Source organism: Vidua chalybeata, chromosome 9 (assembly GCF_026979565.1).
Source record: "Vidua chalybeata isolate OUT-0048 chromosome 9, bVidCha1 merged haplotype, whole genome shotgun sequence".
Classification (NCBI taxonomy): domain Eukaryota; kingdom Metazoa; phylum Chordata; class Aves; order Passeriformes; family Viduidae; genus Vidua; species Vidua chalybeata.
Genome location: NC_071538.1, coordinates 11,216,986 through 11,233,688, shown reverse-complemented (window position 1 = coordinate 11,233,688; position 16,703 = coordinate 11,216,986). Strand labels below are relative to the sequence as shown.

At 40.4% G+C, this 16,703-nt stretch overlaps 1 protein-coding gene across 7 annotated transcripts in view; it reads left to right on the top strand.

Moving 5' to 3' along the window:
* Window positions 1-11,254, top strand: part of ELAVL4 (ELAV like RNA binding protein 4) — an 80,861-nt gene extending 69,607 nt beyond the window's left edge. For 5 of the 7 annotated variants that reach the window (XM_053950816.1, XM_053950819.1, XM_053950817.1 and 2 more), the window contains exons 4-7: window positions 1,401-1,554; window positions 1,902-2,127; window positions 3,526-3,564; window positions 7,772-11,254. In XM_053950816.1, the coding sequence (XP_053806791.1) occupies window positions 1,401-1,554; window positions 1,902-2,127; window positions 3,526-3,564; window positions 7,772-8,099 (747 nt within the window). In that variant the 3' untranslated portion in view covers window positions 8,100-11,254. Of the gene's footprint in view, window positions 1-1,400; window positions 1,555-1,901; window positions 2,128-3,525; window positions 3,565-3,679; window positions 3,863-7,771 lie in introns of those variants that run through there. The other 2 variants (XM_053950821.1, XM_053950820.1) reach the window with 2 other exon arrangements.
* The last annotated feature ends 5,449 nt before the right edge of the window (window positions 11,255-16,703 follow it).

Sequence of the window (16,703 nt, the reverse complement as noted above, 5' to 3'; positions counted from 1 at the left end):
CTGAAGGTTTCTCTGCTCCTCATGTCTTGCTTGAGCCTTTGTGCTGTGTGCCTGAGCTTGCCTCTATTGATGCAAATGTTTTATCTAACCTCTGTTTCATATTTCTTTCCCTGAATTTTCCACCTCCTCTCCCCAGCCTTCTCTGTAAATGTTAGATTTAAAAGGTTATGGACAAACATGTAAGTTACAAAGAAATTGCCAAAAACCTTAAAATCTAGAATCCTTATAGTTTGTCTGCTATTATGCAGAGAAGATTGTGGAAGCAAATATTAGTCATTAACATAATTTTCTGTGTTGAGTCAACATCTATTTTTAGGTGTGGAGCGCATAAAGACAACTCTTTGACACATAAAACAGATTTGACATCATCTGTGTTAAGGCTGAGGCTCAGGAAGAGGGGAAGACAATTGCTGAATGTATTGTATTTGAGATGGGAACCCCCCCACTTCCTTCCTAGACACATTTTAAGATACAATGCAGGAGAGTACTGATCTGTTTATATTGAAATAAATCAAAATGAAGTGCAGAATGTTCAGCTTGGGTTCCAATGCTTTTTCAGATGTACTGCAAAGTAATTCATGATCTGTGCTGAATATTTGCCATTAGGCTTTATCCAGGAAGTGTTTTTATTATGTTAAATGTGTTTATTCTAAATGTATATATTATTTTAAAAGTGCAGAAGGCTTTTTATGCCCCTATTATAATTATAAATCTGATTCATAGGTAGAAGAGCAGTTAAGGGGCTTGAATTAGTAATTTTCCAACAGCACACATGCAGTGCCACAGCTAGATTTTCTTGTTTGCTTGGTCATAATATTTTATGGTCTGGTTCTGGGCTTTATAATGCAAGGGAACTTCTCATGATAAATTGCAGATCCGACAATGAGTGTCAGTCTACAGCTCCCTGAGCAGATGTTCATTTAGTCTAATTTCACCAGTACTTTACTGTTCATCCAGAACAGATCTTGCCAGCTCAGGATGCAAACACAAAGAGAGAGAGCACAAAAGATCACTCTGCAAATAACCTGATCTGTTTCAGACACTTGGAGGGGAAAAAGAAAAACGTGCAGGAACTTCAGCGTGCAGGGCTGGCTACGGCAAATCATCCACACACCCACACCCGTGGGGGCAAATTTACAAAGCCGTGCGTGGGAAGGTGCACATTAATCCACCTCTGAACAATGGTTATTTTATCACTGTGCTTCAGAACCCTTGTGTCTGTTTTAAGGTCTCTGCAGCTCTTCCTTTGTTCCTCCAGCCTTTCCTGGCTCTGCTGGTTTCGCAGAACAGGTCCTGTCTGAGCTGCAGGGTTATGTCTTGTGAAAGAACAGAACATTATCTGTCCAAAATGCCAAGGGTGGCTGTAGCTCACTAACACTGCTCTCCTTTTCTCTCTGTAGGTGTCATATGCCCGTCCAAGTTCAGCATCCATCCGGGATGCAAACTTGTATGTCAGCGGCCTTCCCAAAACCATGACCCAGAAAGAATTAGAGCAGTTATTCTCACAATATGGGCGCATCATCACCTCACGGATTCTGGTTGATCAAGTCACAGGTTAAAAGAAAACTTTTCTTGTTACGTGCATGGTCTTTTTTCGAAGTGGCAAAATTGCAAATGTCTGCAGCTGGGTTTTTTTGACTTTTAGTGTAAAATGCAGTGCCTGTTTCCTTACAAGTGTAACTAGAGTTACACTGCTGCCTCTTTAATGAGGGACTATCAAAATAGCAGAACATTGTTTACTTAAAATCATTGGGATTGGGAAGATGATTTTTCTTTACAGGACTTTTCTTAATTTGCAAACCACCTATTGTGTGAAGTCGAACCCAACATTCAGTTTGTTCGTTGCATAAATGAGGCTGTTCCTACGAATATTCATCTCTTCACATGTTTTTACTTCCCAGGGGTTTCTCGAGGTGTGGGATTTATCCGTTTTGATAAGAGAATAGAGGCAGAAGAAGCCATAAAGGGACTAAATGGCCAGAAGCCTAGTGGTGCTACAGAACCAATTACTGTGAAGTTTGCCAATAACCCCAGCCAGAAAACAAGCCAGGCACTCCTTTCACAGCTGTATCAGTCTCCCAACAGACGCTACCCTGGACCACTTCACCACCAGGCTCAGAGATTCAGGTAATTACCTGGAAAAGAACTGAGTTCCACCAGCGACAACAATGTGGGGCAGGTGCTGTGCAGGAAAATATGCTTTAGTTGCGTAGGCTGACCTGATTTTGTTTGTAAAATTAAATATTCTTTCCTGGAGAATGAGGAGGAAAATCTGCTGACAGCAGTAGTCATGTTGTATTTACTAAAACAGCTGAAGTTCTGTACAATCAGATCTCATGAAGGCTCACAGAAAAAGGGAGGACAGAATAGAGTTACTCTGGTAATCAAATGAGCAGTGACTGTCCTGTTCTTTCTCTCTTTTTGGGTAATGCTTTTATTTTCTGCTATATTGCTACAGTTTTGATGCAGCTTAGACTTTGATGTTAATGACAGTGGATTGGTGGCAGGAAAAAAGCTGAGTCTGTCCCAGTCAGCAGGAGTATCATTAAATTTATTAGCCTGAGATATCTGCTCTTAGTATAAAGAGCCCTTGTATTAGTCTTTGGTGTGAGTCTTCAGATGCTTTTGGGGATGTTTTATGCTTTGCATTCTGAATATACTGTTTCCATCTGATGCATCAGGCAGAGTTAGCAATATGTGATGTTCTTATTACTTTCATACTTAATAGTTCTCAGGCAACCCAGCTTTCAAATAAAAAAAGTCTGCCTTCAAGAAAGAAAGCTTGGACATATTTGCATAACTGAGTTGCACACTGGCTTTAGAGAATTATTCAGAAGTAATTTTAGTTTGTCAGTGATGAAAAGTGCTAATGAATTAAAGATCATAAAAAGTCAGTCATTGGATACATTAAATTTACACTTGTTTTTGTGTCTTTGGCATGCAGCTGTGTCCATTGAGGTTATCACTGAATCAATCCATGGACAGAAGGACTTTATTGTGCTGCCATGGAAAGCAGATGATTATATTCTGCAAAATTTGATGGTCAACTTAGATTGACATGTCATGAAGGATTAATGCTAAATAATATGTAATAAAATGGGGATAATGTATTATATTATAGCAGATTATCAAGAAGTTTTCCCATTCCAGCAGTTTGGAACTTAATATTTTATTTTAAAGTTAACTGCAAATATAAGGCGAGCAGTTGAATTACCAAAAAAAAGTTAAATTATAAATAAAAAAAAAAAGACAAATCCTAAGTGCATTTTTTAAAACCAAGCTCTGTAGGTTAAGCTTTTCTCTAGACTGTAGACAAGTTTAAAAAAGGCTTTTAAATGCTCTGGTGGAAATTTAAGCACAACCTCAGACTTAACAAAGCAGGCCGGGAGTTGTTAGGCTCCTTAGATGTGTGGGAAACTTGTTGAACGTTTCTTCTTTGAAAATGGAACACTATTAATAATAGTTCCATTGAGCGATCTTGCCATCTGTGAGACATTAACCCAAAGACCCTCCTTCTCTTTTCAGGCTGGACAATTTGCTTAATATGGCCTATGGCGTAAAGAGGTAATTAGAATTCCACAGATTGCCAGATGTCCGTGTTGGCACAGATTGGTGCTACAATTTATTTTTTTTTAATTCACTAACTTTATTTTTTTTATCCCTTCTTTTCTTCCACCAGCATGTCAAATTCTTTTTAAGTTTGGACTTCAGTTGGTTTTGTTACTTTAAAGGCCTCACGCGCAAGTTCTGTGGGGTTTTTCCAATCTTTTTTTATTTACAGGTGGGCTTCTCAAATGGTTTAGGTGCCACAGCTACAAGCGTTGAAATTGCAGTTGCTCTGCTAAGCGGTGCTTTTTCCAGAATCAAAACTATTAACTTGAGTTTTTAACAAATCTCTGATCTGATAAAGGAAAATTTAAGTCAAAAATTCAGAATTAGGCTACTGTTGTCTGTCACAATTACGACGACCTTTCTCCCACATCTGACATTATAAGTTTGACTTGAAAATACAGCTGTGTGCACCTCAATCAGCCCAAAGTTTCTTTTGTTACAGGTTTAATACTTTGAAATTTTTTTCAGTCCTTGAAATTTATTTTTTTGTTTGTTTAAAATAGCTGTGTGTTTGTTTGTGCACGCATGTATGAAAGCTCAGCTGATCTGTCAACATTTCTGCTGTTCCATGAGTCTGTTTGGTAGCTAAAATGAGATGATGTGTTGTTAGTGTTTCTTTTAACGGCAACATCAGCATAAGTGATCCTTGCAGCAAAACAAGGGTGTAGTCTTATTCCTGATGTTACCCTAAGATGTCCAGATTAAGATGAGAAAGTACTACTTAATCTTCTGAAATGGTCTACTCACCACACTCGAAAATTACTTGAGCTTTTGTTTGAAGCTCATCCTCTAAAAAGGTATGGTAAGTATATCTTTACAGTAGCTAGTAGCAGACAGCAAGGTGGTGTTTAACCCCTCACTAACTCAGTACAGATCTGAACTCTTGAGTACTCACAAGAGGAAAGTCCAAACTAGAGCTTCTCCCCAGCAGCACCAGTGCCGGTGCTCATGGGCACGTTGGTTGTGTCGGGATGTCCTTAGTGCTGATGGGGATACGGTGAGTCAGACCCCCCTGCCTGATTTTATCACACACCCCTTCTCCTGTGTTCTCCCACCTTATTTGTTCCTTGATATCTTGTCAGAAACATGGAAACACTCCCAGTTGAGTGTCTGTCCAGGTGCAAGTCAGTGTCAGAAGGATGGGTTTGTTCTGAGAGGTTTCTCTGGGTTTTTGCTGCTGCTTCTCCTTTGCTGGAATTGGGCTGGTGTGTGGTGCAGCAGGATAGGCTTAGCCTGAACAGAGGAAAAGAGCAATTACCTGCCTTTATAGGTTATACATCTGCTTTCTCAACATTGTCTGCAGTGTTACTCTAAAAACACAGCAGTGTTCAAATCATTTTGCAGCCATCTTAAATTAGTTCTTATCTCCTCTCAGCAAACCTTGGCAATTGTACCTGCACTAGCAAAACCTGAATTTATAGGTGCAGGGTCACAAAAAATACCACACTGGTAATTTCCGAAGCTGCTTCAGAAACAGGAGATTGGTTCTCTCCATTCTAACTGTGTGGTACTGATGGAAAATGAGACATGCTGATGTGGAAAAAAGGTTTTATTGAGGCTGATTTCAGATCACTTGCTAGAAGCAAAGCTCCTTATGTGATAGGTGATCTTGTATTTGTGTCATACACTTGCACCAGTTTCGTGCATGTTTTGTTGGATTTACAGCAGCTGCTGTGCTCATGGCACATAAATAGTTGAAAGCTGCATAGCTCCTAAAGGTTTCCAGGGAAAAGCTGTTCTCCAGTGAACTGTAGGAAACTTTAACCCTTTGCATCAGTGCAGCATTTCTTTAAAATGCAAAGCCTTATAATGCATTGTGACATGCACAGCTTTGCATTGTACAGGTTTTACATCATCCTTACTTAGAGCATGGTGTATCCCTCAGTGTTGTATTTCACATTAAACATTCCAGAAAAGCAGTGTCTGCTGGCTTCTGTATGTTACTGGCACAGTCAGCACTGGCCAGCGATGGGCTTGAAGTCCCATCTTCCAGATTTCAAAACGAGCTGAAGCTGTTGGCTTGTACAAGCCCTGGCTGTTCCTTATTTCCAATCCTTATTTCCACCTGCAGTGGAAGGAGCAGTAGAAATTGGCCTTGTCCAGCCTTTCTGTGCTGAACTGTTTTGATAATGTCACTGGTTTCACTGTGCAGGAGAGAAACTAAAATGCGTTCAGATAAGGATTTGCAAAAGTGAAGTTGAGTTGGAAAATTGCCATGGATTTTTAATAAACTGTCTGCAAACCTTCCTGAGGATCTGATGCTGTGAGCATTTGTGAACTGCTCATTTACAGCACAGCTACACCCCAGTGATGATCCTCAGCTTAAGATGTATATTCCAAGCGTCTTCTTTTTCCCTGAATATACATAAAAAGTGCCGTCAGGCGTCAACAGAACAGTGAGCAACCATCAAGTGTGTAGTTCCCTTTATGGTTATTTAATATACACTGCATAATATTGTGCAGATTGCAAAATGTGGAAACTATTACAAGTGTAAAAAGTTTTAGAGAGCACAAGAACTCGCTCAGCAACAGAGTCTCTCCCTCTGCTCCCTCAATCATCGCTCAGAAAATCATGAGGAATTATTATTCCATTCTGGTATTGAAACTCATCATATTGAAGGTACACGTGAAACTGGATTTTTAAGACGTTTCCTCTGTGCAGTTGTTATTTTAAAACATATCCCAAAGTGTAGTTTCAGAAAGCATGTCAATTTTTTTTTCCACAGTGATGAAAGGAAAATTATGTTGATCCTGAGGGCTGATACTGCTTAACATCTTCATTAATAACCTGAGTCATGCGCCCTCCTCACATTAGCGGGTGACATTAAATTGGTGAGGAGCAGGGGCTGTCACTGCTGCTGGCCATGGCTGCCACTGGGGAGACCCTTGGAAAGCTGCAGGAACACGCTGAGATTTGGGAAAGGCAAATGCAGAGTTTAGCCCCTGACTGCTGCCTTCAGCTGCCTACAAGGGGCTTTAGAAAGAAGGTGAAGCCAAGTTTCTTGCAGAGGTCAGACGCAGGAGGACAAGAATCAGCAGTGACAGGCTGCAGCAGGGGAAATTCACTTGAGGATAAGGGGAACTCATTCGCAGTGAGGATGGAGCCCTGTAGCAGTGGCTGCAGGAGTGGAGTTCCTGTCCTTGGAGATTTCCTAAGCTTCCCTCTGCAGGGCCATGAGCAGCAGATCTCATGTGAGAAGTTTGCCTTGCTGGGAGCAGGAGGCTAATCAGATGATCACCATAGATCCTGCCCAGCTTTTGTTATCTCATGGTGGATCTGTGTCTGTAAACACCTGGCTTTATCTGCTCTCTTTGGATATTCAAGGTAAAGTCCCAAAGGACAGCGAGGGAGAAAACAGTAGGGTGCTCTATTGAATTCTGGGAGTTAGTCCCTGCATTGACTTTTTGAAGGACCTAAAGCCTGTCATGGAAATGAAGCCTCGCAGTATGAAGGTATCAGTTGATGTGCTCATTAATTGTATTTATGTTCTACTTACCCTACAATTGCTGCATAAACCTTCTTTTATATGTGGCTGGCTTTAGGACTCTTTATTACCTGGATTTTTCCCCAGTGTATGTCAATTAAGGACTGTGTTAGGAGGACAAATAAAATCTACCTCTTAGAGACATCTCTCTAATAGTATTTTTAGCTGAAGAAGCTACTGTTACAGCTGAATCCTGACAAAGGCATTTCTTATTAATCTTTAAAATAGGTCTTGAAGTTTGCTTGGGTTTTTTCACTGCAGACTAGTAGGAGATGAAGCATTAGATCTCTGTTGTCCTGAAACTTACCAGTGCTGGAAATAAGTGGCAAATTTTTACAGGCCCTTTTTACATGAGCTGTTGTTTATCACAGTGTGTGCAGGCCCTCTCTGACTCAGATTGTCCTCAAGCATTTCTTTTCTGAGGTCTTTGTACACATCTAAGCAGGGCTCATCCTTGGAGGGAGATGCATTTATGCCCAGATTTGGCGATTTTATTTAGAACAGCTCCCCTCCGCTTCAGCAGGAGTTAGAGAGGAAGGGTGGCCCTGTGGTCATCTTCCAGGGACAGGATCCAGAACCTTCAGTACCATTGGCTTATCTACTTTAAAGTCTTGGATCCCTGTAGCTCGTGCCAAGAGATATATTTAGAATAGACCCCTCTTTTTGCTCGGTAGGTTTTCTCCGATCACAATTGATGGTATGACGAGCCTTGTGGGAATGAATATCCCTGGTCACACCGGGACTGGATGGTGCATCTTCGTCTACAACTTGTCTCCCGACTCGGATGAGAGCGTGCTGTGGCAGTTGTTTGGTCCCTTCGGAGCGGTCAATAATGTCAAGGTGATCCGTGATTTCAACACCAACAAGTGCAAGGGATTTGGCTTTGTCACCATGACCAACTACGACGAAGCTGCCATGGCGATTGCCAGCCTTAATGGATACCGTTTAGGAGACAGAGTATTGCAAGTTTCCTTTAAAACCAATAAAACCCACAAATCCTGAATTTCATATCCTTACTTACTAAAATATATATATATAAATATATATACGAACAAAACAAAACAAAAAAAAACTCTTCAAGGCTTATATTCAACCATGGACTTTATAAGCCAGTGTTGCCTAAGTATTAAAACATTGGATATCCTGTGAGGAACAGGAAAGGATTTTATAATGCTTAGAAAAAAAAAAAAAAACCTTTGATGCATTGAATGTTCTTTCATAGCTGTCGTTGTTGAATATAATATACATAGATAACAATGTGCAGGGATTTTTACCCGGCCAGCTAGTTTTACTACCTTCCTTGAAGGTGGGTCTTTTTAAGATGACCATTCACTCATTTGAAAAAATAATAAAACAAAAAACAATTTTTACGAACTAATGGGATTAAAAGCGAGAAAAAAAAAAGATTTTTGTTTTCTTTTCTGTTTTTTCAAAACATTGATTGAATCAGATTGGTAAACCCCCCACACAAATTAAAGAGGAACAATAAAAATTGCAAAAAGAAGAACATAATTTTGCAACTTTTTTTATTTTTCCTTTTTTCTTTTGTATCATGTGAACTAAACAGTCTTCTGTTAGGGAATGGGGTAACGGGGGATACCTGATGACATAACAATTTAAATAACATTAACAATGTTGCCAAAGAGGTGGTCTCTTTGCTGAAAATGGGTTTCAAGAAAAATCTATTTTTATAAAATATAAAGAATTTTTACAAGAGAATCTGGATTTGAGAAAAAATATTTTGACTGGCTAATTTAGGGGAAATTGACAACTTTGTCATGTTCATACTGCACTGGTAACTTTTTAGAGATCAAGATGTGTGTTTTAAACTGGATTAGTAGATTGTTTTTTGAAGGATGGGCTACAAACAGATGATCTTCGTATCTTTTCATAGCATGTAATAAAAATATTAAATACAGTACGGGAGAGTGTTCTTCCCAGGCACGCAGTTACCCACAGTCAAAACCCAAAAGCAAGGAGATGAGTTGCAAGACGGTTTTTCTTTAAGTCATCAGTATGGGATATCAGCAGAACAAAAGTTAAAAAAATTAATTTTTTGATCAAAAACTTCCTTGGTTTGAGCAGTAGGTGCTACAAAATTATTTACATATCTTAGTATCATAGTTAAATGTAATGTGTTTAGAAAAAAATACATTTGCTTTAAATTTGTTAAGAATTTTCAAATTCACTTTATAGCCCAAGCTAATATAATTGGGCTGTGTTGGCACATTTGGAACACTGTTTATGTTGCTTGAAACACTTATTTATTTAATTGCCGATGTGATGCATATGGCCAAAATCAAATATAGCTAGTTTGGCTAGTCTACTTATTTGTTTACTTAAACTATGGGAAGAAGCATATTATTGTGTCATTTTGTTGTGTGTGTATGTGTATATATAATATAAATATATATATATATAAAGTTATTTTTTCTTTTGGTTAATTTATTATAAGTTGTAACACTTTGCTAGTTTTGTTTGTATATGTCTTAAAATGTTTTCTTATGATACTTAAGTGACAGAGGTATCAAGGTAACTTGTGTAGAAATATTGTTTGATATATTGTCATGTTTGTTGTGAATATTTTTTCTTACTGCACAGTAGAAAAGAAAACAACTGGGTCTTTATTTTAATGTAATTCAGATTGGGGAAAACAGAGCTAAGGGAACAAAATGACTGAGGGGGTGCTCTCCCATGTCCAGTGCACTGATCATTTTAGTATGTTTGTGCTTTGTACGGTTATATATTTAAAACAAAAAAGGGTCATGCTCTTCCCTGAGTACTAGAAACAGTTACTCGCTATGCATAATCTAGTTGATAGTTAAATTTGCTATTGCTTTTCTTGTCTTGTTATATAAAATCTTTTCAATACAAGTTTAGTCTTAATGGTAATAAAACGTTATGGTTATTTATAACTTGTGCTTATTTTGTGCATTTTTTCCATGCTATACCCACTAACTGCATGTAGACTAAGTATTGTTTTTTCACACTGAAGAGGCAAACTTTTGTAGTAGACAAATAACTAAAAGCAAAGGCTGCATCATAATTTTATCAGTTTTTTACTTTAACAATGTTAGATTTTAGTTTAAAGGAACACTCATTCAATGTTCAGGGAAACCTTTATACATCATCTGCTATGAATGAGCGCAGTTTGCTGGGAAAGTTTTGATGCATTTGCTAAGCATTAGTGGGGAAGGCATGTCAGAATCTTTTCTCTACGATGTGTTTTACTATCTGAATAATAATAATAATTTAAAAAATCTTTCTTAGGACCAGGCAGTTGTATACTTTAGTTATAATGAATGACTTCATGTTAACCTTGCTAGTTTAGATCATTTCTGAGGGAAAGTATTGTAAATGTTTTTTTCATAACCTTGTTGTGTTTGAATTATTTGTACTTTAATTGTCCAGACAATAAATGAAAGTGTGTAGAATGGCTATGGACTTTCCACCTTTTTAAGTGTGTTCAGATGTTTTAGTGTTCCCAGCCGCACCTCAGCCGAGGTCGAGGTTTAGTCTCTGATTCCAGAAGCAAGGTCTTCAAGAGAGAAACGTTCTAGTCAAACCAGATTGAGCATATTCATGATTTGTTTTTCCTTCCGAAGGCCAGAAAGAATCGGCCATTTAATTTAAGATGTTGAACACCAAATACCAAACTGTAACTTTCATTTATTTGAATGTGGAAGATGCTGAAGGGTTTCTACTATATACAGTATTTTTACACAATGAAAATATTAACTCAGTCAATATCAACACTTTAAATTATAGTGAGCAAATTTCAGTGATAACAGTTTTTAAGCCATCATTTAGTTTGACTTTTCTATGAATATGCTATGAATGTCATGCAATATGAAACAGTGTACATATTGTCTGATGTACAACAGTATATATGATCACATTCCAAATTTGATTCTTTTCACCATGTGTTATAACTAGAGTTGATACTTCTTTCAGTTGACTTGTTTGAATCTCATTAATACAAATATTCACTTCATGTTTATGTTCTGTAACATTCACTGATTGAGAATATGTACCTTGTAAAACTGCAGCATTGAATTTCGTAACTGAGATTAGGAAACTCTATCAGAGGGCTGGATGGACTGTGTGGTTCTTCAGCTCCTTCACCTATTAATAAACTCGTGTTTTTGTGAGATTAAGTTACCATGTTGATTATAATAATTAATTTCAAGCCACAGAATGAGTTTGTTCTTAAATTTACAGCTTGCTTAATTCATCCTTAAATCCACCACACCATGCCATAGTAAAAAGCAGAAATGGTTAATTTGGTCTTTTTAAAGACTTGCCTCTGAAAAACATCATCCTTCCATCTACCTATATATGTATATACACATATTTTGATCATATACATATATACACTTTACAACATACATCAGCCCATTAAAAAAAAAAAAAAATTGCACTTTCCATTTAAGAAAGTGATATTTTATAACCAGCACTATTTGCTATGGTTCTAGCTGCTTCATAGCTTTTGTTAGGGTTGTCACCTAATTTTTCTGCTATCCTTTCTTCAGAAAGTAGTGAGACCAAAATCACTGCATGGTCTGGATGCTCTTAAGACAGAACACAAATGGCACTGGGGCCAGTTTTTATTATCTCCACACTTCACTTATGGGTTGGCTCTTTGTCTTTACATCTCATACAGATCCTGTTTCTCCATTCAGCAGCTTGGTGAGCTCCTGTGAGCTGAAGCACACCAATAACATGAGAGAAAGGACTGTGCTAGCTTTAGGGACCTGGGATGCAAAGTTCAGTCCCCTTTTGAGGGTATCACAAATGGGAACAGGATAAAAACCGTTTCAGACAGGTTCCCCATGCTGCTCCTATGGGAGCATTTTCAGAAACTTTTACTGAAACACAGTTTCTGCCCAGCTGGGATCAGAACCACATTTCACTAACACACATTCAAAGTAATCAAGGTTTATATTTCCTTCTTGAAAGGGTAATCACTCTTTCTGCAATTAGTGAGCCTGCTGCATAAATGGAAAACCACCTGGGGGAGGGTGTTGGAAGTGCATTCACTTTGTGTTCCACTTCAGCTTACCTTAGACACGGAGCTTGGCTTGGAATGCACTGAGGGGAGTTGTGTTGGGAAATAACAGCTGACAGCTCCAAGGGAGCAGTGAGCTACCCTTAAATTCATACTGAGGCCATTCAGCTTTCTTGGAGCCCCTGAGCTTGTAGTAGCCAAACACACAAGTGCTCTGGTGCTCCTCCTTTCCAGTGGGAAGGGTGGGTAGGGGGGGTCTGGATGCACTGCATCAGGCAGAGGCAGCTGCCTGGGTACTTGGATCAGCTTCAGAATCACTGAGGGGAGAGGTACACCCAGGGCTGTTCCAGGGAAGCCTTTCTCCATCACCAGAAGCCAGGCAAGGTTGTTGCCTTGCACGTCTCACTTGCATGGCTAGAGAGAGATGAGATCAGAGCGTGGTGACAGCAAAGATTTGCTCCCTGCCCTGGAGATCTTGCAGACTGAGCTCCCTGCACAGAAGTAATTCATTGTGCATACAGAGCAAAATGAAAGGAGATAAAATCCAGCATAACTTTGCAAAAGCTCTGACATCTCAGACTAATACAGTATCTCTCTTCTAAAAATACCTGACTTCCTAAACCCAGGAGATGGGATGGAGCCACTCCAGCTGAGCCTCAGTAGCTCACAAGGGACACATCACCTGGGCACAAACAGGGACTGCTGCAGGAGGGAAACACGAGGCACCAGGAGCACAGATCCTGTGGGATGCTGCACCAGGGCATTGCTGCAGTGCAGCTCCATGCTCAGCACGGTGCCTTCGTCCCAGCTGCTTTGGGGGTACCTTCAGCGCCCAGGGGAGTGGTGGTGCTGGTACAAGAGGCACTTCTGAGGCCTCTCTAAGAAACACTGTGCCACTGGTGTGCTTGAGAAATTCCAGTGGGATCACGTGCAGTACGGCACCGGGGTGATCAGGAGAACAGAAACTCTGAAGAGTCACCAAGCTTGAATTGTTTCTACCTCCCATAAACACAAAACCTGTGTTTTAAAAAGCCTGTTCCTGTAAATCTTCCAGAGCTAAGCATTAGAAAGGGCAGTAAAAATAAAAGTGCCCAAAAGGAGGGCTCATACAAAGGGTGATTTAACTCACCCACAGTTAAAGACAAGAAATCAGACTGGTTCTTCCAAATTAACAATTTTCTGAAATACTCTTTCTATTCACAGTAGAAATAACTGGGAAGATGGATACACACACACACGCACGCAACAGCTGCTTTTCAGACACAGCTGGAAGTTTTGCTTGCCACACTCCTAAGGTATCAGTGATATTTTTAAATGCCAGTCCAGCATATTTTAAAATATTTCATCTAAAATTTCTTTGAGATTTTAAATATTGCAGAGCTGCAAATTTTTTCTTGTGCAGTAGCAAAAAATAAAATCCTAAAACCTCTATTCTATTCATTCCACAATAAATCTCCTGTCTCACATCATTGGGGTTTGGAGCTGTCAGCAAGCGAGATCCAGCTACTGCTGCTTACAGTCAAACACAATCTGAAGCAGGCTCATTTCCCTGTCCCTGAGAGCAAGCAAACCCATGTGCTGAGTGGAGCATTGCTCTGCCAGGAAGTCCAGAAGCTTATTTTCATCGCCAAAACCACGTGTCTTGTCCCCAAGCCCTCCAGCCAAGCCACCAGCCTCGTGCTGCTGAGACCCCCGGGCCCTTGTCAGGTGTGACATCCTCATCCTGCTCTGGGTGATCCTTGGGGTGAGCCCAGCCTTGCTCTGGAGTCTGAAGGACAAAGGGGACAGGATTTACTTCTCTGTCAATCCACCCCATGGCACAGGGTACCCCGCACTGGAGACTCTCCCTGCAGGCCATTCTCTTTTCTGGCCCACAGCACCCACTGCATCACTTAACCAAATTCCCTAAATTCCATTTCTGATAAGCCAGCCACAGTGGCCCAGTAGCCATCACTCAGGAGGAGGAACAGGTGAACAACCACCTCTGGCCTTATTTTGTCCATCCTGAACACCTGCTTAACACCACAGTCATTCAGGCCCTGTGTTCCCTCCTTTCCAAGGCCACCAGTGTGACCCTGTCCTAGACAAAGCCACATTTTTGGTGCCACCCAAGGTTGCCCGAGCACGTGGTGCCATGGGGCTGGTGAGTGCCTGACCTCCACTGATATGCTCCCAAGTTCTCTTTCTCCTCCAAGACCCAGACAGGAGCCTGAGATGCTGCATGGCCAGAGAACAGGTGTTTCATAATGACACAAGAGTTTATCAAATTAGAGGAAACAAAAATCCCCTAAATTCTAAAAATGAACATAAGCAATGCCATTGAAAGAGCAATCATTTACAAATAAATCCCTGCTAAGGAAAAAAACCCTGCCAAAGGAAAAGGGGTTCAGTTTGGAGCCTTGGCTGTGCTGGGGTATCACTGTGTGTGTCACTGAGTGTGGCTGAACTGCCCCAGAAACCTTCCCAAGCAACACCGAGGCAACCTGGAAGTCTCAAAATACTAAATTTTATTTAGTTACTTTTGAACGCACACAGTCATTACCTCCCCAGTCTGAACATCAAGACTGACTAGAGTTGCCACAATCCATTTGTTTTAAAGCAGCACTTAGACTTTTCCTTGCATTTTGTTGGAATTGCACAGGTCCCAGCAAATTGATATGCAAGAATTAGCTTTTTACGAACAATACAATTCTGATTTTAAATCAGCACATGAGACAATTAATTTTGTAAGATAAGGAATCTGTTGCAAATATACAGCAGTACACCCACACATCACCATCTGCTGTGGAGAATTAAATGTACAACTCACAAATTAAATCCTGCAAAGTTGGTGCAAAAAGGTCCTTGCCTTGAATTTAAACAAGGCTGTGGAAACCTGCAAACACATTGCAAAAGATCATGAAAACAATAACAAATTTGTCCGTCTGTGAGTCAGTTCTAGCAGGGTTGGGGTTTTGTTTTGTTTTTTATATTGGTGCATTTGCAATAAATGTTGCAGCTCACAATGCAAGTTGTATAAACTATATTTGAGCTCTCCTGGCCAGGAAGAATCACTCTTGGAGGTGTTCCTTACAGGTTCCAGAACTTTACCCCAGGTCTTCTATTCTTACAGGGAAGAAAAAAACAAAACAAACCAGAAAACAAAATTCCTTTTTTTCATACCCAGTTTATTGAAGAAAAAAAAAAAATTGGCAAATCTGGCAATTGTTGTGGATGTTTTATTATTAGATTTATTAACAAACACTGCTCCACTGAAGTGAGGAAAAATAAATATCAACAATTACTGCTGCCATGAAAAAATTCTGACAAGTACAAATATCTGCATCCTTTTGACTCCCCTGGAGCTAAGCCTTCATTCTCTGATTTTGCCTCCCATGTTCTTCTAACACACTGCTCTTAATTTTTTTTTACACCTGGCAGAACCACCTGAGACTAAGCCACGTTTCCTGATCTGCACTGAGGAAGTGGCTATGAAGCCTTGCTTGCCAAGAAAGGCAGTGAAGCCTCTGGACCTGGACACACCACTAAAACACAGGACTGGGTGTGAGGAGGAGGCTGGAGCAGCCTGGAAGCCAAACTCTTTGCACCTCTGCCTTTTCCGTGTTTGGCTTTGACCCCCAGGTCTGCTGGGCACTCGCTGGCAGCCACGGGCTGTAAATGAGCCTAGGACCTGCTCCTCTCACTCTCACCAGCTGTGCACCTCAAAAAAGTTGTCTTTTGCAGCATTTGGATGACCAAAGCTGTGCCAGTGATCTCTGAAATGCAGGTGCCTTTCTTTTTTATTTTTTAATGGGATGCCAGGAAAACGCACTGGCATTTTCCCTGTTACTCCTTGATTGTACCAATAAAAGAGCTATCAACGCTGTCTCAAAGCACACGCTTATGCCACCAAGCCCATCAGCATCTGGAGTTCTACCTGCACATCCCCAAACCACGGGGTAGGAAATACAAGATACAGCATTCCCCTGCCACAGAAAAAAAAATTGCTCTGGGTTGGTGTTCTCAGGGATGTTAGCAGGGTGGGTTTTTTTGAAAATGAAAAGATTTCCTAAACCTTTTCTGAGATGCATGTGCTGCTTTAACACGCACTTATCCTCTCACACACCTGGGAAGTGCTCTCAGTACACACACACCCGAGTATAATTTATGCTGAGGGGCCTGCTACATGTTTAACTCAGATAAAGTGTATCCGTAATTAAGAAATGCGGCATCAGAGGTACAACGTGCGGGGAAATTTGCGGAAAGGATTCTATCAACAGAACGAATGCTGCCGAAGACTATTTAAAACCACAGCCTAATCAGAATACTACGCCTCTCTATATATTTATATCAATATCACCAACCCTTTGACATCCCCAGCACTGCTAACACTCTGCCTGGAAGCCGACTTATCGCAGCTGCCTTGGGCACACTCGCATGCATAAAAAATCAAGTGACTCGATTAATCAGGGGAAGTTGCTGAATCATGGGCTTGCAGCCGTGCCTGCCTAGCCCTGGCTATCGATGGGAAACTGCCAGCCTGGGACTGGGATTAATCCCTATCAGCTGGTCCACAGACCTGTGTGGCCCTTTGCCAGCATTTTTATGAGAAATAGGAT